The 26,223-nt window shown below is 34.1% G+C and overlaps 2 protein-coding genes and 1 pseudogene across 3 annotated transcripts; 1 reads left to right on the top strand and 2 right to left on the bottom strand.

Moving 5' to 3' along the window:
- Nucleotides 1–1,510: 1,510 nt before the first annotated feature.
- LOC105163878 (sugar transport protein 8-like) lies at nucleotides 1,511–3,536 on the top strand (annotated as a pseudogene).
- A 367-nt stretch (nucleotides 3,537–3,903) lies between these two features.
- Nucleotides 3,904–6,518, bottom strand: LOC105163877 (uncharacterized). The gene is made up of 3 exons (XM_011082386.3): nucleotides 6,258–6,518; nucleotides 6,040–6,180; nucleotides 3,904–4,182 (listed from the first exon to the last, which is right to left on the bottom strand). Exons 1-3 carry the CDS (start codon nucleotides 6,453–6,455, stop codon nucleotides 4,039–4,041), a joined length of 483 nt encoding a protein of 160 aa, XP_011080688.1. The 5' UTR covers nucleotides 6,456–6,518; the 3' UTR covers nucleotides 3,904–4,038.
- Nucleotides 6,519–10,540: 4,022 nt separating this feature from the next.
- On the bottom strand, nucleotides 10,541–17,866 carry LOC105163879 (uncharacterized). 2 transcript variants are annotated; one of them, XM_011082388.3, is made up of 9 exons: nucleotides 17,603–17,866; nucleotides 17,239–17,443; nucleotides 16,465–16,555; nucleotides 15,922–16,067; nucleotides 15,266–15,509; nucleotides 12,783–12,887; nucleotides 12,516–12,698; nucleotides 11,654–11,855; nucleotides 10,541–11,321 (listed from the first exon to the last, which is right to left on the bottom strand). In XM_011082388.3, exons 1-9 carry the CDS (start codon nucleotides 17,751–17,753, stop codon nucleotides 10,849–10,851), a joined length of 1,800 nt encoding a protein of 599 aa, XP_011080690.2. In that variant the 5' UTR covers nucleotides 17,754–17,866; the 3' UTR covers nucleotides 10,541–10,848. The 2 variants fall into 2 exon arrangements, with proteins under 2 accessions (XP_011080690.2, XP_020550230.1); XM_020694571.2 differs by lacking the exons at nucleotides 17,239–17,443; nucleotides 17,603–17,866 and adding an exon at nucleotides 16,766–16,924.
- Between the last annotated feature and the right edge of the window lie 8,357 nt (nucleotides 17,867–26,223).

Genomic DNA, 26,223 nt, shown 5'->3' with positions numbered 1-26,223 from the left:
AACGCTCACGACCGCTCTACTTCTTCATAGAGCAATGTCTTGCACTTTGGATAAGTGAGGGAGTAATGATAGGTATATAACAAAAATACCTATAATACCCTTAATGAAGGGCATTTTAGTCCTTTTTGCAGAATTCGCATCTTTCCATCGACAGGGTCGGGTTCGGCTTGACCCGGGCCCGATTATCCCCTTTGAAGACCCAGGCAACATCAGTCGTCCGATCGAGGACGTAAGCTAGCCAGATGAGGCCACGTGGCCCCTTCTACAGTAATCGGCTAAGCCCTATAAATACCCCGAGACGCCAAATTACGAGGTAATTAATGCTAATTCTATTCGATCTACGCCTTTAATCGCACACTTTAACCTCAATCAACCTAACTTGAGCGTCGGAGGGTTGTTGTCGAGGACGTGCCCGACGAGCTCATTCTTTTTGTTTACTCTCAGGAGCCCAACACTTGATCTTGGTGGAGTTGGTTAACTCTCGTGAGGTCTCTCATTTCAGATCGCTGATTTCGAGCAGGATCACTCATCAACCACATCCTCATGCTTCCCCAATTTCTAGACCTTGGCTTCGAACTTGGAACAATACGTACTTTACAAGTAATCTAGCAATTACAGACTTTGCCCATGCATAAATGTTTGTTGAGAATGAGAATAAAATCAAAGAGAAATAGGTGAAAGGGGTTAAAAATGGCGCCATTTTTTTCCTTCAAATGCCACACCTAACTATCACATGACTGACTGTTACCCCGATTAGTCCCACTAATGGGCACCCGCAGGTCATTTGGGTATGCCGTTAAGTATTTTTATGGAAAATGTCAGAGAGTGTGGAACTAAATCTGTCGACCCCCAACTTATGGGCCAGAAGTGTAATTTTGCCAAATAGCTGATTTGATTTGTTAAAATTTGAAATCCCATCATCGGAGGACTACATTTCACAAGATTTGTAAATTGGTGGGAAAAATAATTAGGGGCAAAGTTAAAGGACAAAATTAACATCCCCCCATAGAAATGTAAATTAATGTATAAAAGTATTCAATTTTGAATTGCAAAATTCGTTTGAAATTAAACTTGTTGAGAGGATGATTAATTAGGTACTGAATTGGCTTACAAAGAATCAAAACTGCAACAGAACTCCAATCCTATTTCAAGTCCTACTCCTACTACCAGTTGAGTCATAACTCAAATGTTAGTCTTTGTTTCTTTCTTCGATTCTATATATATATATACACGCGTATCTGTTACCTGTAGAAGTTCATGATATATATATCCAATCCACCCGAATACAATATATCTCCATCATGGCAAATCACATCGTGGCGCCAAGCTCCGGCGGGAATTTTCCGGCCATGCTCACAAAACAGGTCGTCCTTTGTTCCCTCATCGCGGCGTTCGGGGGTCTCATGTTCGGTTACGACATTGGCATATCAGGTACATTCTTGAATGGTTGAACGCTTTGGTTTTCTTTTTTCGATTCAGTAGTAATGAATTGATGGGTGTGGTGCAGGCGGAGTAACGTCGATGGATGACTTCTTGTTGGAGTTCTTCCCAAGTGTTTACGAGAAGAAGCACAGAGCGAAGGAGAATAACTACTGCAAATACGATAACCAGTTGCTCCAACTGTTCACGTCGTCGCTGTACCTGGCGGCGGTCGTCTGCAGCTGGGCTGCGGCGTTTTGCTGCAAGAGGTTTGGGCGGAAGCGCACCATGCAGATGGCGGCGGCCTTCTTCTTGGTCGGAGTTGTTCTCAACGCCGCCTCAGTTAATCTTTACATGCTCATCGCCGGGCGGATTTGTTTGGGTGCCGGCATCGGATTCGGAAATCAGGTATGTTCATCATCTCCATCCAAAATTATAGGTGGTGTGAGTTGGTGCTGTGAACAATCTACTTTTCAACTACTTAAATTGTAAATCTTGAAGTTTTTGGTCGTTCTAACTGACTAGCCGAAGTTCATATTCGCACGTATCTGCATGACTAACGAAAACTTGAATCAATATGCACTGTGATGATGCAGGCAGTGCCACTATTCATATCAGAAATCGCCCCGGCACAGTACCGTGGAGGCCTTAATGTTTGCTTTCAGATGCTGATCACAATTGGGATTCTGATTGCCAATGTGGTGAACTATTTCACCTCCAAGATACACCCTAACGGCTGGAGAATCTCTCTTGGTGGTGCTGGATTTCCAGCCATATTCCTCGGCTTGGGATCTCTTCTCATCGTCGAGACTCCCACCAGCCTGATAGAGCGTGGCAAGACAGAAGAAGGGCTCAAGGCTCTCAAGACAACCAGGGGTGTAGAAGATGTCCAGAAAGAGTATGAGGAAATAGTTAAAGCCACTGAGACTGCCAAGAAGATTAAGCATCCTTTCAGGAACCTGATCATAAAACGATCGAGTTGGCCTCAGCTGTTCTGTGGGACTATACTACAGGTATTCCAGCAGTTCACTGGGATCAACGTCATCATGTTTTATGCTCCGGTGCTCTTCCAAACAATGGGCCTCGGTGCAGATGCGTCTTTGTTGTCAGCAGTCGTCACTGGATCCATCAACTCCGTCTCCACATTGGTTGCAGTCTTTGGGGTCGATAAGTTTGGAAGAAGGAAATTGCTCATACAAGCTGCTGTCCAAATGCTTATTTCTCAGGTTTTAGTAGGAACAATTCTCACACAACATCTGAAGACAACAAACGCGATACCCTTGCCATACGCTTACTTGACGGTGTTTCTAATCTGTGTATTCGTCATGGGGTTTGCGTGGTCATGGGGTCCTTTAGGATGGTTGATTCCGAGTGAAATATTCCCTCTGGAAACGCGGCCGGCTGGATTTTTCTTTGCGGTGAGCAGCAACATGATATGCACCTTCATCATAGCACAGGCTTTTCTGACAATGCTGTGCCAGATGAGGTCGGGCATCTTCTTCTTCTTCGCGGCGTGGATCGTGGTAATGGGCAGCTTTGCTGTGTTCTTGCTGCCGGAAACGAAGGGAGTTCCCATTGATGAAATGAACGAACAAGTTTGGAAGAAACACTGGTTCTGGCATAGGTTCTTCAAGCCTGAAGATGAGGAACAAGCCAAGTGTTGAGGAAGAGCAGCAGCTCCTACGCCTTTTTCCTTAAAATTTCACTGTAGAATATTTTAGTCAATAGTTATCTAGTTAAAGAAATTAGAGATACATTGTAGAATATTTTAGTCAATAAGTATTATGACAATTAAAATTAGTTACTTCAGAGATTAATCAGCCTCAATAAAATAGTTTATATATGTTAGAATTAAAAAATATATATATCATTATGAAATTTTGTATCATTAATGAATTTATTATTACTTTTAGTAACTCGAAAAATTAAAGTAATCACCTTCTAAGTGGATAAACTTCATTCAGCCTAATATTTCAGATCAAATTTAAAACCATCCATATATTTTCAATTGACTTCAGATTAAACCCCTCCAACAAACTTCTGGCCAAATCATATATATAACTTTTCGAAAATTATCCTTCTAAAAAGTTACCTTATTGAAATTTAGTCCCAAATTATATAAATTTTCTAATTACCCTTTTAAAAATTACCTTATTGAAATTTAGTCCCTTACGCATAAATTTGCATAGAAAGAAATAATATTTCTATCAAAATATTTTTTACTGTAATCTTTGCATGTGAAAAAAAAATGTTTTTATCAAAAGTAATATTTTTGCATGGCCACAAAAAAAACCTAATAGTTTTGTCAAAATATATATATTTAGTTTTTGTAACATGCTTATGTACAAAATAACTTAGTCCTTGCAACATGTCTATTGAGTCAGCCAGAGGCATCGGCTCGGCCCGATCCGGATCGGGTTCGGCTGGCCGCAGGACCCGTGCCCTAGCTAGAGCAGTCAGTCCTAGTCAGGAAGCTTCCAGGTATACATTAAGGCATCTTATTGAATAACAATATGGCTGCAGAAAATACAATCAGCACATCTACGTTACAAGTTAACATTACAGAGAATTACAGAGAGGGGTTGCGCCTTGAGGATGTTCCTATTGCAGTATGTAGACTCACATTTTGCTGGCAGGTACCCTGAACAATGAATGCCGCCCTTCAGCAACAACCTCCCCAGTTGTTTTATTTTGAATAAGAACAGTTGTTCCGAAATAACGACCAACCCGACCTAAACACCTCGAGGTAATCTCCAATTCATCCTGCCAACAAACCAATATATAGAAAGAAAGATTAAAAGCAGTCGATTTTAGTTTCGATTCTGAGCTCGATTCACCAAAAAAAACAAAAAATTCTTCAGACTCGAGCCTTTCGTGCCCCGTAAATGGAAATTATCTTAAGGTAATGGTTTGACGCCCCTTTCAAATATTCATTCAAATGGAATCACCAAGTTCTCTTGATATTTACCAGCATCCCAAACAATTTCTTGATCCTTGTTTTCTGGCCTTTCTTTAATTCTCAGTTCCTTGCTTACTTGCATTCTTCCCCTTTTTCCTGGCCACTTCTCATCTGTCAACCTTTCGCTTTAGTTCTTCGAAATTATTTGACTGCTACACCTACACTCTTTCCCTCTTCTTTGCTTTTTCAGTTAAGTTCATGTAACAAACAAGTTCTCAAATTTGAATACAAATTGGCTGTCTGTATTATAGTTCTTGCAGTACGCTTATTTACCAGAGTACTCCTAGTGGGCTTGAAACATTGGTCTCCTAACTAGACTAATGAGGATCCTATCCCTTACTGACAAACTAAATATGGTAAAATTCCTATGACCTAATTTCATGCTGGCATTAAATCTCAAGTTGATTATTCTAGCATAACAATAAACATAAACGTTCATGCAGTTGATTTTCAAGCTTACAAGCTTATCAGTTTGATAACACTTCGGGGAACAATCAATCAAAATATTAACCATATGGACACATAAAAGAGTTGGGTTTCATTAACCTGATGCAGTAGAATCCTTAGGTAATAACCAAATTGAATCAGCTTGTCCAATAGCCTTCGACTAATGCAATAATTTCCAATACGTCTTCATCACTTTCAACTGACTACTTTCAGGCCACCTACTTGGTTGTGCACACCCTTAAAGAAAATCCTCTTCCAGATGCTCCAAGAAGAAATAGAGCAAAATTATGATTTAGAGGAGAGACTGTTTTCTGTTGAGACAAAACATCTACACATGGTACACACAATTTATAAGTTGCATTTCCATCATTATCAGAAAATCCCAACTCCAACACAAAGTTGGAAGGCTTCTTAATTATAAAGAAGATAGCTAGGATCACAGCCACAATAACTTTCCCATTTCTTCTTTAAAATTTTGAAAGTTAGTTGCTGAAGCTCATATAGCCTTTTTTATCTTTGGTGGATGATCCATTTGCTATGATGAGATTCACACAAGCTTTTTCAAGAAACCAATCTAAACAATCAAGATAGTTTAGGTCAGAACAGAGCCTAGAGAAACAATCACCTGAACTCAACAGTCCACCCTCCACGACTCGATTACCTCTTAATTGGATTTTGAATTTCAGTAAAGAGAACACTAGGGAAAAATGTTTTCCACACTCCAAATGATACAACTGCGGACTTTAAGTTTTGTTGAGTTTCTTTTTCCTTTTCTCACAATAACCCATGGTCCAACTACTTAAGAGCAAAAGAGAGTAGATCAGAGCATCAAGTAGAAGTTACACAAGAGATCTTGAACAATTTCTACGCCAGAGGAGCGAGAACAACCAAGGACCAAACCAGGACCAAAAAGAAGGATTATGCAAATATCATCATTCCCAAAACAAATGTCAAAGACGAAAATTGGTCCATTGTAGCATAGTTGTGAGTGTTCCATTCAGATTCCACTACAGAAAGCTTTAAGGCAACAAAACTTCCCCCTTAAGATCTCTAGTTCCAAATAAATTAGTTCAATCATACAAAATCTAGCAAGCAAGAAGCACGACAGTGCTGAAAACACATATTAAACACTTCATGCTACCAACCAAAACCAAAACAGAGATTTCAGACAATATCTTACATGTTTGAATACCCAGAACGTTTAGAGAGCTTACATTCATCTTTGCAGCCGAAATATAGGAGATTGACATGTCTACGGAGACATCCATCGGCTGGCTCCCCTCGTTGATCACCGCAGCCCCTATTTCATCAATTAAAGACGCAATCGCACCCCTAGCCAAGTTCCCTTCGCCATCCTACGGTTTATTTACCAGAAAATCAATGGTTATCAACCACATACTTCCATTAGATACAAGGTTTGTCGTTGTCTTACAGTGAGACGAGGAGGCACTCTGAAAGAGAGCGAGATGGAACCCGGTTGAACTCGATCGACCCTCACGCCTCTTAGGATGAAATACTCGTAGAAGCTGGACTCCCGGTGGGGTTTATGCGGAGGGAAGGTGAGTCGGGAAACGCGAGCAGCGCCATCGCCCGCTGCGCCCTTCTCCAGAAACTCTCTGGCCTTCTCCATGTTAGCTCTGCTAACTATCTCTGCCCTGATCAAACTATAATGCGGTTTTTGCGACTCCAGACTCCAGTATTGCTTTATTTAAGCCCAATTTCAAAATTATAATTGTTATTGGGATAATTACATTGCGCGGAATTTAGTGTAATAACATGTAAAATTTAAAAATTATATTTATTATTTAATATTTATTTTTGTTTATTAAATAATTTTTTTAATTTAAAGTTTATCAAAGAAAAAGAAATTGAATAAAGATTTATATTTAAATAATTTATATAAATTATTTATTATAAGTCAAATAATTTTTTTCTAATCATATTTGTCAGTAAAAATATACTCAAAAACCTCATTTATTTCATGAAGTGAAATTAAGCCAAGATGAATCAATAAGGATATAGGGTAAAATTATATTTTATTTTCTTTATTGGAACATACATTGGATTAATGATTAATTACTTTAATTCATAAATTTGACAGTTATGAAACCAACTTTTAAGAGTCAGTTTGAAATGTTTCAAGTCGAAAATCTTAAAACAGGGCATCGAAAGTCCTATAAAGACTTTGTCACTCAGTACTGCAATTGTATTTTGTCATCAAGAAACGTAAGTCATCTTTGCAGTTCTAGTGGATCAGTTGGCAAGATAGTCGACTGACCGAATTGATTCATAGGAATCATCATACAGAAACCTTGAGAGCTTGGTCGGTATGACTGGAATTCCCTATTATGGTAGTATGAAATTAATTCTCGAAATTGAGAAACCATGACAGTCACGGTATATGAAAATTATATCTTAGATATGGAGAGTGGTGATTGTGCCATGAGGCAATGTCATTATAAGCCTTATCAATTACGGTTGGAATATGTAGTGATGACGATAGATCCCAAGATAGAATCTCTCCCTTGTCAGTATATGACAACACAGTCTTCTATACGCTTTGAAACCCGTTTACGCCCTCAAAATCTGTGGCCACAATGACGAAATAAATGAGATAGGTTTCTTGGTTCATCAGTAGGTTAAAGGAGGACTCGAGTCATAACTATAGATGCCTAATCAAGAATGAGAATTGACACTCAATTTCATACCTAAGGTCGGGACACAGTTGACAGTAGAACCATACTCGTATGAATTTGGAGGATAAATGTCCACACCGTTATTCACCTAGTTTTTAGTGTCATGGACTATTGCTAGACCCCATAGTAACGAGCTATTTCTAGTTATGGAATAATTCGATATAATTAATTAAATTAGATTTAATTAATTATATTGGTCACACACTTACACACTACCACTAGAATGGGATGGAATTAATTCCAAAAGAATTAGATTAATTCTTGGATGGAATAAATGATTGGATTATTTATTTAGAACTATCTGTTGGATGGATAATTTGAAATTAATTAATTGGATTGATTGAAGTGTCGAGTTAGCCATTGTAATTAATTGGATTAATTTTATTGGACTTGGTCCAATTTATAAATTGAATTTATAAATTAATAGAGAAAAAATGGGTTTGGATCTTTTAATTAGATTAAAAGATAATGAGTTTAATGTTGTACTTGTAATTAAATTAGATTTAATTAAAGATCATTATACATGTGTTTGATTTAAGGATAAATTGAATAAACCCCCCTTGTTTTCAAACTTTAGTTAAAAAAATCCTTTTATTAAAAAAAATAGGCAAAAAAATCTTGTGTTTTTCAAAATGTTGCATACCCTCCACTTCTGTTAGGTAAACTCTAACGGCGTCAATATTTTTTGCTGAATTGCCCATTATATCCTTCTTATAACAACCAGTGATCATGTGGTTTCACCAAAACACATAGGGTGTTATGCAATTTACCCTTGATTGATTTCTAATTAATCGAGCTCGATCCATTAAATACAAGCCCAAGGCCTTGGACCTTGACTAGGTCAAAAGGTCTCACTTTGGAGGTGCCTTGGCCAAATATTTTAGACGAAAATGGGCTACATGTATAGCTAGGTTAGGGATGGTTGTTTGGAGTCTAGCTAGGTTAGAACTCTGAGTATATACATAACTAGGTCACATATATACTTATCATAAACCCTAGCCGTCTATAACACACACTCACAACATTCTCCATCTCGTAGTTCTCTCTCTCTCACTTTCTTTCCATCTCCAAAGTTTTTCTTTTGGTCTTAGAGATCAAGAAAAAACAAAGAAGATCAAAATACGATAATTCGATGGAATATTTTGGAGGATCTCAATGTTGGGATCTCAACAACGATGATAAATTAATTTTATATTTTCACCTTTCCATTTTCTTGTGATATGAACTGCTTGTATTTTATTGTACACCGAACGTCCAAACAAATATTAAGGACACACCCCTTGATGGGGTTTTATTGCTTATGTCGATTTCGCTATTCCATCGTATTTCTCTGACTGATCCACTTCCTTCACCCACAAACAACGCCAATTTGATATGTATAATTTCTTATAACTCAAAGAAGAATGGAAATGCTCCCGTGGATGTTTATAGGGAGTTCTTGTAGGAAAAACCTTCCTTTCCTTCTTCCAAAAATGATGAATCCATGTACCTCGTAGGCATTTATGTCCGACAACATCTTTTAACATACAACTTGAGCTGGCTTCCGGCTGACCTTTCCCCATCTTCATAGGCCGCATCTATTTCACTTTGTGCGGGCGTCCTTGTTCCAACAGTTACATCCCCATCAAGTTATTTATGCAAATTGCAAGTACAAATGAATTAGTTTCCCACAATATAGAGGACTTATTAGCTAGAAGAAATGGGAAAATTATTTTTCAATCCGCTATGTATACTTAATATTAATTTTGGTCCGAAAATTGTGTCCATTTTTCTTAAGTCATTTAAATTTTAAAATCAAATGAAATTTTATTTTCTGATGGTTGGACTTTTGATTTTTTGTCGGAAAAATGGCATGGGATGCCAAATTAGATATTTTTTAGAGGTTTATAATCCTATGTGGCTTTAAATATGAGTTGGAAAACATGTTGGATATAATTATAGTATATATATAATTATAATATATAAAAGTTAAATTATTATTTAATAAAAAAGAAAAAAACCACCCCCTCCCCACCTTCCTCCCTCAGCCGTCTACCTTGCCCCCCCCCCCCCCCAACAGTGAGGGCGCGGTTGCCGTCGCCTAGTGGTGAGTCGCGGCTCCCTCTCGGCTGCGATGGTAGCCTTATTCAAAAAATATATTAATTTTCTTATTAGTTTAATTAAAAATAATAAAATAAAATTAAGAAAAATAAAGTTAAAAATATTTTTAACAAAATTAAGAACATTGATTTACCTTTTTTAAATATATCAAATAATATAAAAAAGTATTTCCAGACAGCTTTAGGCTTATGTGGCAGTACACATGACTATACACGTGGATAAATGGCCGGACATTAAGCAAAAGAATTACACACGTGCAATTTTCGGCTAAAATTCAAAAGTTGGCTAGAAAATTACATAAAAGAAATCCTAATTCGGACTAAATTTCATCAAATTTTAAAATTTACAGGACTTAAAAACAAATGAATATAGTTATCAAGCTAAAATTACTTAACGGACTAAAAAAATAATTTTCCTTTAACCAACTTTCTTGGACTACATTAGATTGTGACTTCCACCTCTATCAATATGGATTGCATCATGTCTATGTCATTTATCTCGAATTAAAAACAAAGTAACTGTGATATTGAGCCAGATTAACTAAGATGTTCAGCTCAAAAGCTAAAGCCCAGTAAGTAAATGAGGCCTATGATGCCTAATTCAGTTGGCGAAGTTGAGACTCCATAATTTTAGAAGTCATTGATTCGAACCTCGCCATGTGCGTGAAATATTGTCTACTATAATAATAAGTGTTCAACAGGGTATGATTATTATAATAATTTTTGTTAGGTATTAATGTCGACAAAAATAATAATAATAATTGTAATCAATTTATTTCAATTAATAATAGTTCAACACTCTTACTTTTATATATATATATATATATATATATATAAGGCCAATATGACTTCATCCAGAGATAAGTTTGGAGAAAACTACTTGAAAGACTCAGTACAAGCATATTGATAAACATGCAAAGGACTATAAGCACAACAATTTATTTAAGAGACATAATAAACTCTCTACTTGGCCAAGTTGATGACTTCGCTTGGAGAAAAGTACCTGATACGACTCACCACAAGCATATGGATAATCATGTAGAGACTACAAGAACAAGAAATATAAGACCCATAACAAAGTTTCTCGTTAGCCAAGTCCATTGGCCGGCTAGAATGCAACTCTGAAATCATAACATGAAAGTTTTGAACAGCCACATCCTTTAGTTAGTTTAAATTATGTCCATTGGCATTGACAAATTTCGAGTGTATCAGTTCGTATTCCCGGCCTTTAACATGTCAACCCGAAGCCATACGGGAACAGAGGGTCAGATGAATTCTCACCGGCGTGTACTGGAAGCTGATCAACGCTTCTAAACCATGTCATGGGAAGTCGTCCATGAAATGCATAATCTCCAAAGATAACATCTGTGATTCCCTTGCCTTCTGTTCCAGGCAACCAAGCAACAACCAGGCCATCCAATTTTTCCAGAAGTGATGGCTCTAAAATCAAAGGCCGTCCAGTAACCAGAATCATTAATGTTGGAACTCTATCAGCGACTAAGCTCGCCAACTCACTTCCATTAAAAGGAATTTTGAGTTCTGGATCATCACCACCTGTCTCAACATATGGACCTTCACCCACAGCTACAATGGCAAAGGAGAAATCTTGACCAGAAAATGTTTCTGGAGTAGGATTTAGTTCGTATATCACTTCTGTCTTGTCGTCCATCACTTCTTTTATTGCTTCCAAAATAGTTGTACCTAGAGAAACGATAATTCCATAAGTTTAATCACCATATGCATATAACTCCCAGAGACAAATTCATAACTTCTGTTTCCAATAGGTCTGTTTCCTTTAATGATTGTATGTATCTAACATACTCAATATTGGTCAACAAGAATAATTTCAACATCAGAACAAATAGTGAGAACTTTAGCTGCATTAACTTGGATAATTCGCTAACAGAATATTAATAACTGAAACCAATCCTTACCATTAGCATGAAAATAAGAAGCCAAGCTCATTCACTGTAATAGAGTTAGGAATCTAGATTAGCACTTTACCATGGCAAAGTTCCAATAGAACAACTTACCCTCAGTGATTCTGCCAGTTGTCCCTTCCCAGGTAATTGTCCACCCGCCACATTGATATCCAAGATTATCAGCATGTGTTCCAGCAACAAGAATTCTTTTGGCCTTCTTGTCTAGAGGGAGCAAAGGTCTCTTTGGATCTTTTCCATTCTTTAACAAAACCAAGGACTTGCGAACAGCTTCACGTGCTAATTCTCTATGTGCCTGAAATGTAAATAGGAAGTATATATTATTTCAGATAGGAAATCTGGTCTCTGTTCTTCTTGATTTTGACCAGCATTGTAACCATATCCCAGTAACAACCGATGTACAAAAATACAGTTAGTATCTCTTTCGCCATGCATCCAGAAGACTACAAAGTCTTTTGACACTTTGAAGTTTAAAATGCATGAAAATTGGTGTTTGCATATTTTTTTTTTTCTTTCACACTTTTTCTCAGTAAAGCCTAGAATCCATATGATTAGGCCAGAACAAAGAGGATTCAACCACTGGTTATCCATCATTGCTTTCAAGCTCTTCCCATATGCCAATGAAAGACTATCATATCAACCATATTAGTATACCCTAAGACTTGTAGCATCAACTAAGCAGACTTTTCCTAATTAAACTATTGGGTAATAAAAAGTTCATCTGGTCTAATTATTAAGGATGTGCCGGATGAGAAGCCAAGAAGTAATTTAATTCCTTTATTCAAAGTGCAGAAAAGGTTATAGTTTTAGAAGTGCAACAATGTTACTCTTCTCTTCCTGTATTACTGCCCAAATTGGATTAATATAAGGTTGAATGTGGACCATGGTGCATTATTTCACTGTACCATTTAAAGTGCAAGTTCTATAAATAAGCCAACTAAAGAATTGAAAATACCTTACAACCAACTAGATCTAGTAAAGATCTATCACTCAGGGGATCCTCAAAAACTCCAGCAATGAATTTGACTCTCAGGATTCTCTCAACAGCATCATCAATCCGGGCCATTGATATCTCTCCAGACTCAACAAGAGACAGAAACTCATCCAGAAACAATTCGAATCTAAAAGGAACCATTACCTGCATATGTCAGTGACAGAGTCATAAGCATTTAAAGAAGACCATACTAGCACCAGGCTTTTCATCATCAAATATAATCTGTACCATATCAATTCCAGCATTTACAGTGGAGAGGATGCTTTCTCGGTAATTTGAACCATGAGGGACATAAAGCCGGTCCAATGCCTCCCAGTCTGAAATCACGAACCCCTGTGGCAGATCATTGTTTATTATGCATTGAATTTGCTCAATGAGGTAATACATCAAAAGTGGAGGGAAAGGGAACAACTGGAATATTGAATATACTTACACCATCACATTTCTGCATATATCTCAAATATTCTCGTATCAACTATTACATTTCTTTATATATACTACACAGAGAATTGTGAATGAGTCAAAAAGTGATTTACAGAGCAGCTCTCTTTTTCATTGGGGGCCAATTATGACCTTGTCTTAACTGAGATACTTCTCTGCTGAAATTGCATGAAGTCAGAGGTGCATTGTTGTTTAAATTCATTTTGATTATCTCGAATTTTCGCCAGCAGAGCTTCACCAGAAAAGGATGACTTTCAAGTGCAAAATTGCAATTAGAAGAAGGTTGCATGAAGCAATGTGGACCTCCAGAAGGCTTTCTGCCTCTCTGAGAGCAGAGCAGTAACTTGGATAAAGATCATAGAGATATTTTAACACGGGAGACTCTTGCTCGCAGTTCTGTATCGGGTGAGATAATTCAGAAAGAAAAGATAATGTTAATGCTGAAACATCTTTGGAAACATTTAGTGGCCTGAAAAGCACAACCTTGCAGAAACATGCAGTGTGATGTTTGAAGAAAAAGAAGAAGCAAAACCAGCTGCTATGCTTGTCCCTTTGCTCATTTAGTCTGCATGCAAGGCATTGGAAGCAGAACACTTATAGTTTTGGAGTTTAAAATTTTGAATTGATGCACAAGACCGAACCATAAGAGTGAAGGACTAGTGGCATGGACCGGAGGAAAATAAGCATGGCTAAGCATTAGTGAAGCTGCATCCTAGAGATGGAATAATGCAATAAGATAACATCTAAAGCAATAGTGGTTCTGTTTCTAAACAGAACGCAATCTGGGCATCCATATTGGAGGGAGAGCATATTAATAAGCAATTCGAGTAACCTCATAAGATACGTGGTAGGAAATAATTTTTCCTTCACTTCCGGACATAATTGTCTATTAGATTTAGTTTTTTCCAAAACTTTTTAGTCTGATTTTTACTTTTCCTTTTATCTTTTTTGGTATTGAGTGGCAAAGAGGTAGACTTTCTCTAGGATAAGTTTGTTTAATATGGCTATGAAGAATTTTGGCTAACTGACAAATGACAATCCAGAATCCTGATGTGTCAAGGACATTGCATTAGGTGTAAGTTAAGAAACTATAAATTACCAACCAATAGCAAGTAACTATGGTTACTAATAATGCAAATGATTTTTCAATATGTCAAGGGTGTTCTAGAATAGCAGTAAATAGACTCCAAAATATCTAGCTAGATACGCTTTTCATTAATTTTTTCAATCCAAGGATTGGTGGAAAACAGGAAAAAATAGATAAGAAAAGAAAAGCTTTTTCCATAAGAATGAAGCAGAATTCCAGAGAATGCAGTTACTTGTATGTAGCATCCTCATTCTTCACGTAAGAACTTTCTTGTGCTTCTAAATCGGGAGATGATCAAGGGATAAGCTTCAATCATGCTATTTGATCAGAAAAAGACTATAGAGCAGCCTGCGAAGTTTTAAATCTTATAAATATATACATATAAAAATATACAACATTTGCAAGACATATATGTATAGTAGATGTGGAGACCTTTTTAATAATATTTTGGAGGAATACAAGTGAAAGAAAATGTTTGGTGCCCTTTTGGGAAATTGAAAGTATTTCCTAAACAAAACCAAACATAGCCTCGGTATATTTGGTACTTAAGTTGACACATCGGAACTTTTTAACAGATACAAACACCATTATGACCCAACAAAAGTATCAGCACCACATCTATAAGAACTTTATGAAAGATACAAACACGATTATGACACAATAAAGTTTCAACACAAACATCTCCTAGATCTTCCAAGCACCATAAATGATATCTTTACTAAGAGACTGTTAATACAGAATCGGAACTTCGGTTATTCACCATTTCTTTTGTTTCCCGAACTTTACATCACCTACCCTCACAGAAATTAAAAAGCTAAAACAATCTTTGTTAATTCATTATGAGATTAATAATGGTACATGAGAAATTCATTACAATTTCAACACGATTGTATCTTATGTCATAAAAGTTTTACAAGTCTTCAGTAATAACTTTTTCCTTTGTTGCATTTATACTTATAGATTACTAATTGAACACACATACAATTTGGTAATGATCTGATTCAATTGGAAAAAGAACAGATTTTAGAGTAATCAATTGGTTGTATCACGTTTATATTAAAGGTATGCAAAACTGGTTTCCTCAAACTTTCAGAGAACAATTGGACTTCTGTCTTCCAAAAGAAAAATAAGAACATGTAAAGCTTCTATAATACAAATGAAGTGGATATTCAAATCAATTTACCTTGAATCCCAGCTTATTTTTCAGAACTTCAGTAAGAAGAAAATCGTTGGTGTGCATTCGCTTGCCATTCCAACTAGAGTATGATGCCATCACAGTGCAAACTCCTTGAGCAAGACAATCAAGATATGGTGCCATGTGGATTCTCTCCAAATCATCATAGGATGCTATAGTATTCCCCTCATTTGTACCATTCTCAGTACCCCCATCTCCTACAAAATGCTTTGCAGATGCAAGAACATTTTTTCTGGAATCAATTGAACAAAAAAATGCAAATATCAGTTGAGGAGAAAATAATTAAATCACAAAGGACAAGGTCACAGCAACTTAATTTTGGCGAACATGCTGAGAAATAAGTGACATTCTTCAAGTGAAGCTAGATTGTCCTATAAGGCAAACTAGACATACTATTAGTTGAGGGAAATTAGGCAGAAGGAAATACAGAAACATTGAAGGATGGTGGATATTAAGTCTGACTTTCCTCGTAGGAAATACAGGAAGTCTAACAACATTCACTGTCCTTTCTCCATAGCTTAATTCTTAGACCTCGGCCTTCAGTACATCATATGGTATGAAGATTACGTGACAAAGAGATTGAGATGCCAGTTAGAACAAATATGGTTCTATGTATAATGGATATTCTGAAAATCATTTTTTACCTTCCAGCCAGAAATGGGTAGCCTATGGGATGCCCTTCAGGGGGCTGTCCCTGCAATCCTGTAACAAGGGAGGTCATTTTTCTGACAATTTCGGTGTTTTCGCTATAACTCTCATAGCATCTTCCCCATCTAGGGTCCCTGCTAACCTGAAAAGGTAATTTCAAAATTTAGTAAAAATCATCTCATATAAATTCTTTGCTCAATTAAGCACCTTAAATATTATCATGGGGTTTTGTCCAAGATTTTATTTTGTAATTTATTTGCAACCGTCAAAACAAATATAAAACATCCAGACTCTGAATTTCAAAGGAAAAACAAGTAAATTGCACATAAATTTGGTCAACAATAACAAAATTTCATTAGATTGTTACAAGTGGAGAACCATCAAATTTGACCTCCGAGCTCTTAGACACTAACAATAAGGATGTGATAGAATTTCCATTCGAGAAAGAAAGCCGCATCATTCAAGTAGAAGAGAACATAGTTAGCTTGACCAAACATTGATGACGGATGGTTGATATTTGATGAATGGATAAAACTTACAGCAACACAAGGAGCAAATGCATAATGGGCTCCTCCTGCCCTAACTTCAAGAGCTGTTACCTCCCCGATCTTCCTAACCAAATCAGCATCTCTACATTGCATCATAATAGTGTGTCATTACTAAAAAGTAATAAAAGCATCAAGGAATCCAAATTCAATGGAATTGTTTTACCATGTGCCCATCTAAACAGGGGAATCAACAAATAAATACAGAAACTCTTTTAATTTTCCGATATTTTACACAGAGTTATATGTTCAATGGCAAATAGAATTATGGAGTATTTTTAAATACTCAAATCACCTAAAATGTCCCTGATCCAAGATAAAAAATCCGTCGACCATTGTTTCCTCAATCCAGAAGTACCAAAACTTTTTCAAATTACATTCTTTAGTTGTACTGCTGTTAACGTGCTCCTTTGCCCTTATTTCAGCAACTCCCACTTGTCAAGAGACCATTTTTTTCCAACAAAACATGCAGCTCCACTTTTGCTTCCAGTTGGAGTGGACAAAAACATGATCACAAGTGAGATTGGAGAAATGGCAGAATAAGAATGTAGAGGAAACATCAAGTAGGTGATTTCATTCAGACTATAAATTATAAGAGTCGCTTGATCATTTAACGTCTACTTAAAAAACAAACAATTGAAACACATTATATCTGAATATAGAACAAAACTGTGCCTTCTTCATCCCGTCCCACAAAATGGAAAGCCCTTGAAGTATTTTGAACTTTCCTAATAGCAAATGAACCAATATGTTAAAAGAACTGCTGACCTAGTGGCTCCAAGGCCAATGTTATGAGGGAAAATGGTAGTTCCATAGACATTGTTGTTGCCATGAACTGCATCGGTTCCGTAGATAATGGGAATGCCGAGGCGGGTTTCCAGAGCCGCCTTCTGGAAGCCGTCGATCATGTCAGCCCAGTCGGCTGATTTTGCATTCTCAAAAGGCTTGCTACCACCCCCGCTCAGTATACTCCCTGCATATCAACAACGGGTGTTTTCACACATACAACCACGGATTAACAGATTAACTCAAAACAACAGCAAATTCCATGCCCAATTTACTTCATGAAGTGCACAAGCCCGTCTTGAAAACAGACAAAATACATTCTATAAACGTGTGCAAGAGAATGAACCTATGAAGCGGTCTTTAATGGCGGCAGGAGTGGCAACGCTGCGCTCGATCTGGGTCATTTGGCCGATCTTCTCAAGAAGGGTCATCCGAGAGAGCAGGTCCTTGACCCTGGCTTCAATGGGGGCATTTGGGTCCTTGTAGATGCATTCCATGGTGTTGATCCCTGACTTTTGAGTTGCCGGATAGTAGTGGATAACGGATGCAAGCAACAGAACCTCTCAGGTTACTCACTCACTTCTGAGTGAGTAGAGAAGTTCACCTGCCAAGACTCCCACTATTTATAGGAATTTTTACTGCATTTGGTTCTAATATCGTTTGGTGTGCGGTAATGTTTGAAAAACTAAATAACAATATCTATTTACCGAAAAGATAATCAAATATTATGAAATTTCATTTTTCTCCCTTCAAAAATATATGAGAAAATAAAAAAATAAAAAACCACAAATAAATTCGACGTCAGGAGTTCGTAAAATAAGTATACATGGAAACAAATAATATGTATATTTAGAAAGAAGAGACATAAGAAAAGAGAAGAGAGAAAAAAATACAAACACTTTAGAATTAAAGGGATAAGTATGTTTAACTCCCGATTTATGATCTATTTATATAAATCATTCATATACTTTGTGTAATTATAGAAATCATCTTTAGCAACTAAAAAGTATGGATAGTTTGTCTACTGACGTTGACATTTTTTAAAAATGTATGTATAGTTTTTTAAAAAATATGAACAATTTATTTAAAATGTCGATATTTCTAATATATGTATATATAATTATTTAAAAAATATGAACAACTTATATTAATAAGACATAACTCAGCTAACTCCTAATCTAAAAGAAACGAGATATGGGAGAGAATTGGGGAAATAGGTGTAATTTCTCAAACTACAAAAAATTTACATGTAATTATCCTTATAAAGTTTATAAGATATACTGATTCACGTGTATTAGGGTGTGAAATACAAAAATAGTTTGATCAAAAAAAATTTATTTGATTCACAACACATCAGTAATTTTAATATTAAAAATGAAAAATTGAACAAAGTCAAATAATAAGCAACATAATTTAATTTTATTCAAATACTACATTAGTTTTTTTTTAAATTAAAATAAGATAAGTTTAACCAAACACCCCTCTAAATAATTGATGTGGCCACAAATGGGTAGACCAAAATCAAACCCAATGCCTAGCCCAGCAGCGAGCCTAGAAGGCCGAAAGCGGATGCAGGTGGAGAAAAGCCTTCTCTAAGCCCTCTCCTTTATGAATTGAAACGTCAATCTGCAATTTTCTTCTGACTTTGTTCTTCAATGATTTGAAGAGACTCATTTGGATTGTCTTTTACAAACCTTTCAATTATTTTACCAAGGTACTTGTAATTGGCTTGCTTATTTTCAACTTTGCGTGCACAAGTATGTTCTCCCTTAATAGACTTTATCTGAAATGTTGTGGATTTCATGACTGAAGATGCCCTCAACTTCCAATTACACCCATTTTTACAAGTTGCAAGTATCAAGTGTTTTTCATTCTTCACCAACTTCAAATCTCATCCCTTTTTCACTGTCCGATCCTTCAGCACATCCCTAAATTTGGCTCTTATCTCAAACTTCATACCTACTGTTAAGTCTACTTCAGCCATATTCATCATCTCATCCCACACTGGACACCCATTTCCCTCATCACACAGCTCTTCATCCACATAATCAGTAACCACTGTCTATCTCCCCTACTACTTCTTTCATCCCTCTCATTTTGTTGACTTGCTGGTTTTTTTCTTCTTCTTTCTCTCATTAAAGACCTCAAAGTCTTTAGCATTGTTCTTGAATAGTTTGCGAGCCTACTAGTGAAAATATCATCATTCCAAGGACCCTCTAAATCCTCTAACATCCATGAAGGGCAATCAGAAACTAATGATGAATCAGAATCTGACTCATAATTTTGCACTTCATTCTCAATCCCATTTCCTACCCCTTCCTCAACCCCTACTTCTTCACCCTCTATACCCTCATTGTCACCCTCAGTCCCTTCCTCAACACCTACACCCTCATTGTCACCCTTAACCCCTACACCCTAATTATCACCCTTAGCCCCCAACACCCTCATTATCACCCACAACCCCTTCCTCAACCCTATCCTCAACCCCTACACCCTCAAGAACAAATTTTGCACTCTCATTCTCAGCCTCAATCCCTTCCTCATTCCCTGTTTGTTCAACATCATATTGTAACAGTGACACAGGTTCTTCACAATGAAGAACATTACCACTAACATCTATAGACAACAAACGGCTTGCTTTTCCTTCAATGTAAATTGATATAGCATTACAGTCTTTATAGTCTCTCAATAACTCTCTAATACCTCATCCCCTTCTAACTCTTTATAGACATGTGTAATGTTTGTTGAGGAAGTGAATAATAAATTACTACGTTACTACTCTTGCCCCCAGCTTTAGTGTACATTGTTATTATGTTATCATAGAATAATCTTTCTTTATCAACCCCTGGAAGAAAGAGTGTATATCCCCAACATATCTAATGGTTGGTACCTATTCTATAACCCCACCTAACCACACAAATAAGTCTGCATAGTCTTCCAAAATCATTCTCTACAAATTAATTAAAAAATTAACTTAGCCATAACACATAAAATTAACCATGAATATTACAAAAATTGTAAATATTTTTATGATCAACCAGTAATACACAGTAATGGGGGGGGGGGGAGAGACCAAAAACAATAATACACTAACAATGGGGGGGGGGGGGACCAAAAACAGCATATAAAAGAGAACTGGGTTCGAGGGGGACCATAATACAAAAACAAACATTAAACAACAAAATACAAAAATTAAAACAATAAGAATATGTTTTTCTCAAAAATCTTACAAGAATTACAAACATTTTCTCAAAAAAAATAAAAAATAAAAACTTGCCAGTTCTTCTTTAACAACACGAACAATTCTATTTAGGGTAAACAAACATAAGTTTTTCGATCAAATTCCCTCGTTTTCGCCCTCTCAATCTCTGACCCACAAAACCCTAATTTTTACTTTGATAATTTTCTCGTCTTGCTGTAACTCTTTCTCTCTTCTTCGAATTTCCTCTTTGACTGTAGTTAAAATACAGTAAGTACATCAGGGTTATAATGGTCAAATTAGGAAGAAATATAACGCCGTTAGTGCTCGTTTAAAAAAATGGCACGTAAGTTGATTAAAACAAAATAAGTGGGGGGTTTTAGAATATTCTAAAAATAGAGGAATTTTTTTACAAACTTTTTAAAATAAAAGGGAATTTTATGCATTTCGTCCATTATTTTAATACAAGACAAAGATGAAGCTATTATTACAACGTGACACTATTCCAGCTTATTAAGAGGAGGCACATAAATTTAGGGGATGCACACAATTGGGACTGACTCATCAATTTGTCATTTATACATATATATAAGGGGATTTACATCGACATCCTTTAAAATTAGGTTTAATTACATAAATATTTCGTATGTTTTGTAAAATTATAATAACATCTCTTGAGTGGTATTTGTGAAATTTTGCATTTAAATAAGAGGTATATTTGTAATTACAACCGTAACCTCAAGGGTGTAGCTATAATTTTATCGAAAGTATGGGGTGTTTGTGTATTTTAGCATAACCTCATGAGGCGTCAATGTAATTTACCATAAAAAAGAATAAAATATCTTTTGCACGTCCTAATTATGTGTAGTTATATATTTTTTTTTTTAAATTTATATGTAATACAAAAAATATTTACAAGTAGATAATGCATAATAATTTCATAAAAAAGAAAGTATGCCATATAACTTATAAATTTTATCAATTACATATACACATAATTAAAATATTTCACATCATTACTTAAAAAATTGCAGAATGTTACAGATTAATTATATTATATATTTGCATACTTTATAGTGCATATATATATGCTTGATTGTAATATTTTAAAATTGTACTGATAATTTATTTTTTTTAAAAAACAATTCAATATATATAAATGTAATAATACAATAAAAAATTATATAAATTTTTGAACAGTTATTTAGAAAATGTAAAGATTGTAAATTTATAGAGTTTATCAGATATACTCATTATAAAAATCTTAAATTTTCGGTGATAATTTTTTTAAATAATTTTTTTATAATAATTCAAATTATATTTTAAGAGAATGATTATAACAGACATATTTTATGGGTTGTAAATAGAAAGGACATTTTTCTTGTTCATATCATGAGAAGATATTTGTTATATTTTATAATTTATGGTGGTAAATACACTTCATGCATCGTTCAAGAGTATAATACGTATTTAACCCCAATAAAAAAAACGTCACTTCTCTCTCGATACAATATAAAATATTAAAATATCATTTATATCCTTAAATATATATACTAATATAATTTTTATATTTTTTTAAATGACCCACTTTATTTTCTAATAACCAATCTATTTGTCATATTTATCCCTATTTTTATTTGTATTTATTACTTGCTCCACTTTTAATTGTGATATTGCACATATATAAATATTATATGTCACGATGACTAATTAAAAAAAATGAAAAACGACAAAAAGCAACAAAGACAAAATCTACCTAACTTAGAATATTAATTAATTAATACCTCGGATTTATAACGCACGTGATATTGTAATAATTGTAACTCAGAAACAAATTAAATATTATTATTTAATTCTGCTATCTCATGTTGGGACAAGATCACTTGTCCGGCTAAAGAAAAAGGCATCAATTATTCCTAACTGCTTTCCTATTACCCCCATCACATTCTATTATTAATGTGCTTTTTCTAAACAAAATGCAAAATGATAGCATTAAATAAGAGATAATTACACCGTCCTCTATTGAGTTATAGTATAATTATATATAAATAATTTGAAAAATTATATCTGCGCTTCTTGCTTTTATTTCATCCAACAAAAAAATTCATCCGTTAGTTAAATTCATAAAATTTGCTGACATCAACAACAAAAAAAATTGAATAAGAATTCATATTTACGTTCAATATATCTGTTACGAACTTAATGCAGGTCAGGAGAATCTTTTCTGACCAAACTACAATTGTACATCTTTATACGCTAATGCATGTAAGGATGTGCATTTTCATGTAATGAATTTTACTAATGGATGGATTCATTTGTTGAACGAAAACAAATATTAAGGATAAGGGATCTATATGTAATTGTATGAAATCTCAGAGGAGGACGATGAAATTATACCTTAAATAAGGTATAGAGTTTTGTTGCAAATAGAAGGAAAAACTCTTATCCGTATTATTTTGCCGAACTCAATTAATAATACGGTAAGTGTATTATTGGTTGTTCTTTTAAATTATATTACATTTATTGTATAATTAATTCAAATTTGATCCAACTCAATTAAAATTTTCCACTAAGATGATTAACAAAAGTAATCATAATTTTATGGCCCTAACTGAAAATATATAATAAGTTTGGCCTAATTTTTGAATAATGGGTTTGATTTTGGGTTTACAAACGCAATAATCTACGTTTTGTAAACGAATATTTATGTTCTAGTTTGATGAGATTTGATGTAATTACGTATAAATTTTTTGTGGTTTGAAAAATTACATTTAATACCACTGAAATTTATTTTCATATAAAAAATAGATCCCTCAATTAGTCAAAATTCGATTAGTTTGTTGATATTAGCAAAAGAGTTGATTGAAAATTCATATTTATCCTCGGTTAACTTTTTACTGACTTATTGCATAGTCAAACAAATCTTTTTCGGATCAAACTACTTTTATACATCTCTACATGCTAATGCAATCAGAGGAGGTGTATTTTCACTTTTATAATGGTAGTTTAGTCTAAAATGATCTGTTTGGTCTGCAATAAGTCAGAAGCCAATTAAAGGTAAATATTGACTTTGATTCAATTTTTTTGCTAATTAGGCAAATTCGGTAAAGTTTGACTAACGGATGTATATATTTGTTATAGGAAAATAAACATCAGGAGTATTAGATTTAATATATCAAACCACATGAAATTTACATATAATTATACCAAACCTCACACGAGGACAATATAATTATCCATTTTTAATTTTTTTAGTTAATTTAATTATATTAATTAAATATATTTTAGTTAATTAAGACTAATTTTAAATAATTATAAAAATTGTATATATATTTTTCAGTTAATTAAGAATAATTTTAGATAATTATAAGACTTTTGTCTTTAAATTAATTTATAACTTATAATTATTATAATTGCTTAATATTTATATTGAATGTACATATCTAAATTTGAAAATAAAATTTAGTATACTAGTGTTTGTACTGTAATTTTTATTTCTGTATTTTGATATTTAATATAAAAAGAGAGAAAAATGCGATTTTTTTTCAAAAAATCAATTTGACCATAGTAATTTTAGATACAAAACAGGGGCATTTTAATCAATTAAAGATAAAAAAAAATATTAAAACACGCAAAAAGTCAAGCACAAACGCACTTCAGGCCCGTGCACCCCGTCTTCTGTTAGTATTTTTTTTTTTTTTTGCTAAATTCATTAAAAACACAAGGGGGTTTAGTGTATTTCTAAAACTCATAGAGGTTTTTACCGATTTAAAATAACACAAGAGAGCAAAACGGAATTTAGCCAAGTTGGTCCTATACCAACTTTTTTCCGAATACTCCCACATCGATTTTTTTTTAAATTATAGCTATTATTTTTAAATACTCTCAATTTTTAATCTGAATTATTTATCTATTTGTTTTAATAAAAAAATAAGCCCTTTACAGAAAGTAAATTTTTTTGGCGAAGCAACCCCTATAATTAAGTTTAAAAAGTGAGTTTGAGAAGTCTTGACACTTGGCCAAACTCACCCTACCAAAACTTTTTCCCACTAAAAAAAATTATTTTTGTGTCTTTTAATAAAACCTCTTAGTATAAGATAAGATATCCCACTTTTACTATGAAGAATCATTAGCCTTTGTCATAATGATACACCACTTGGATCCCACAATTAGGTAAAAAAAATATCTTGGGGAGTGCAGACAATAGTGTTGAGTCATTACTTTGTCACTCGAGTCAGAATACTGTCACATCAGTTCGAATTCTTGATAAAGTTAAACGTACGTTTTCATTGCGTGTTAATTTTTAAATAGTTAAATCTTAATTCTTAGTTGTATTATATTCGATGCTACCTCTACTTTCTGACCAAATAAAAAAACGGGTCATTTACATTAAGATTTCCCGAGATTAGGTTTAATCACTCAGACACCATTTGTATTTTATAAAAGTAAAAGTACACTTCTTATTTAGTAGCAAAATTTTATATAAACATTCTTGATGTACTTATACTAAAATTCTGTGAAGGGGCTTATGTCCTCGTGTAATCATACGTTGATACCCTTTGGTTTGAAAAATTATATTTAGTTTTTCTATAATAAATATGTCTTTTTGTTGGTCAAAATTCAGTGATATGTTGATATTAATAAAAAAATAAATAAAAATTGATATTTACGCTCAATTAATTATTACTAACTTATTACAGGTCAAATAATTTTTTTTAGTAAACTATCTTATTGACGTGAAGATGTATAAGGATAGCTTGGTAAAAAAAAAAATTAATATGCAATAAGTCAGTGTTAAGTCAATTGAGAATAGATTCATCCAATTTTTTTTATTAATATAAACATATTCCATAAATTTTGACTAATTAAAATATTTATTTATTATGCAAAAGTAAATATCATGAGTATCAAATATACTTTTTTTAAATCACAAAAAACCTAATTGAATTAAATATGAAATGATTACAAACAACTCTCGTAAAAAGATAACATCAATCTTGTCTAAGATGAATTCGCACGTTGTCCTATTTTTTTGAGAAGCGCAATTGGAAGTGAAGTGGCACCAAACACTAGGAATTAGGAATCTCTTCTCCTAATCAACGATTTCCTATCACAAAGGTAAAAAAAAAAAAAAAAAAAAAAAAGCATCATCTAACTATCATAGAATATTATTAAAGATATCAGATTTGATATAATTATACATAAATTCTTATAATTTAAAAAATTATATATAGCACTTAAGTTAGGGCACTGTCACATCAGTTCGAATTCCTGATAAAGCGTTTGATAAAGTTACACGCACGTCTTCATTGTGTGTTGATTTTTAAATAGTTAAGTCTTAGTTCTTAGTTATGTTATATTCGATGCTGCCTCTACTTTATAACCAGATAAAAAACGAATTAAAAGTACACCCCTTATTTAGTAGCAAAATTTTATATAAACATTCTTGATGTACATTATACTAAAATTCTCTGAAGGGGCGTATGTCCTCGTGTAATTATACGCTGGTACCCTTTGATTTGAAAAATTATATTAGTTTTTCTATAACAAATAAATTTTTTCATTAGTTAAAATTCAATAAATTTATTGGTATTAATAAAAAAATTATATGAAAACTAATATTAATTATTATTAATTTTTTTTTCCCAGTAAACTATCTTTATAAGGTTGAAAATATACCTACTCACATGCATTAACGTTAAGATATATAAGGGTAGTTTGGTATAAAAAATCTTAACACGCAATAACTCAATGATAAGTCAATTGAG

This window comes from Sesamum indicum, linkage group LG6 (assembly GCF_026168435.1).
Source record: "Sesamum indicum cultivar Baizhima isolate 11 linkage group LG6, ASM2616843v1, whole genome shotgun sequence".
In the NCBI taxonomy this organism is placed as follows: Eukaryota; Viridiplantae; Streptophyta; class Magnoliopsida; order Lamiales; family Pedaliaceae; genus Sesamum; species Sesamum indicum.
The sequence above is the reverse complement of the archived record's forward strand: the minus strand, read 5'-3'. Positions and strand labels throughout refer to the sequence as shown.

Excerpts from the sequence above, each read along its gene's own strand:
- LOC105163877 (XM_011082386.3), bottom strand. The coding sequence starts at position 6,455 with ATGGAGAAGGCCAGAGAGTTTCTGGAGAAGGGCGCAGCGGGCGATGGC. Across the intron at positions 6,181-6,257 it reads GAGTGCCTCCTCGTCTCACT|GATGGCGAAGGGAACTTGGC; the intron begins GTAAGACAACGA and ends AATAAACCGTAG. Across the intron at positions 4,183-6,039 it reads TTTCGGCTGCAAAGATGAAT|GATGAATTGGAGATTACCTC; the intron begins GTAAGCTCTCTA and ends GTTTGTTGGCAG.
- LOC105163879 (XM_011082388.3), bottom strand. The coding sequence starts at position 17,753 with ATGGAATGCATCTACAAGGACCCAAATGCCCCCATTGAAGCCAGGGTC. Across the intron at positions 16,556-17,238 it reads ATTGGCCTTGGAGCCACTAG|AGATGCTGATTTGGTTAGGA; the intron begins GTCAGCAGTTCT and ends GATGCAATGTAG. Across the intron at positions 11,856-12,515 it reads TAGATCTAGTTGGTTGTAAG|GCACATAGAGAATTAGCACG; the intron begins GTATTTTCAATT and ends TTTACATTTCAG.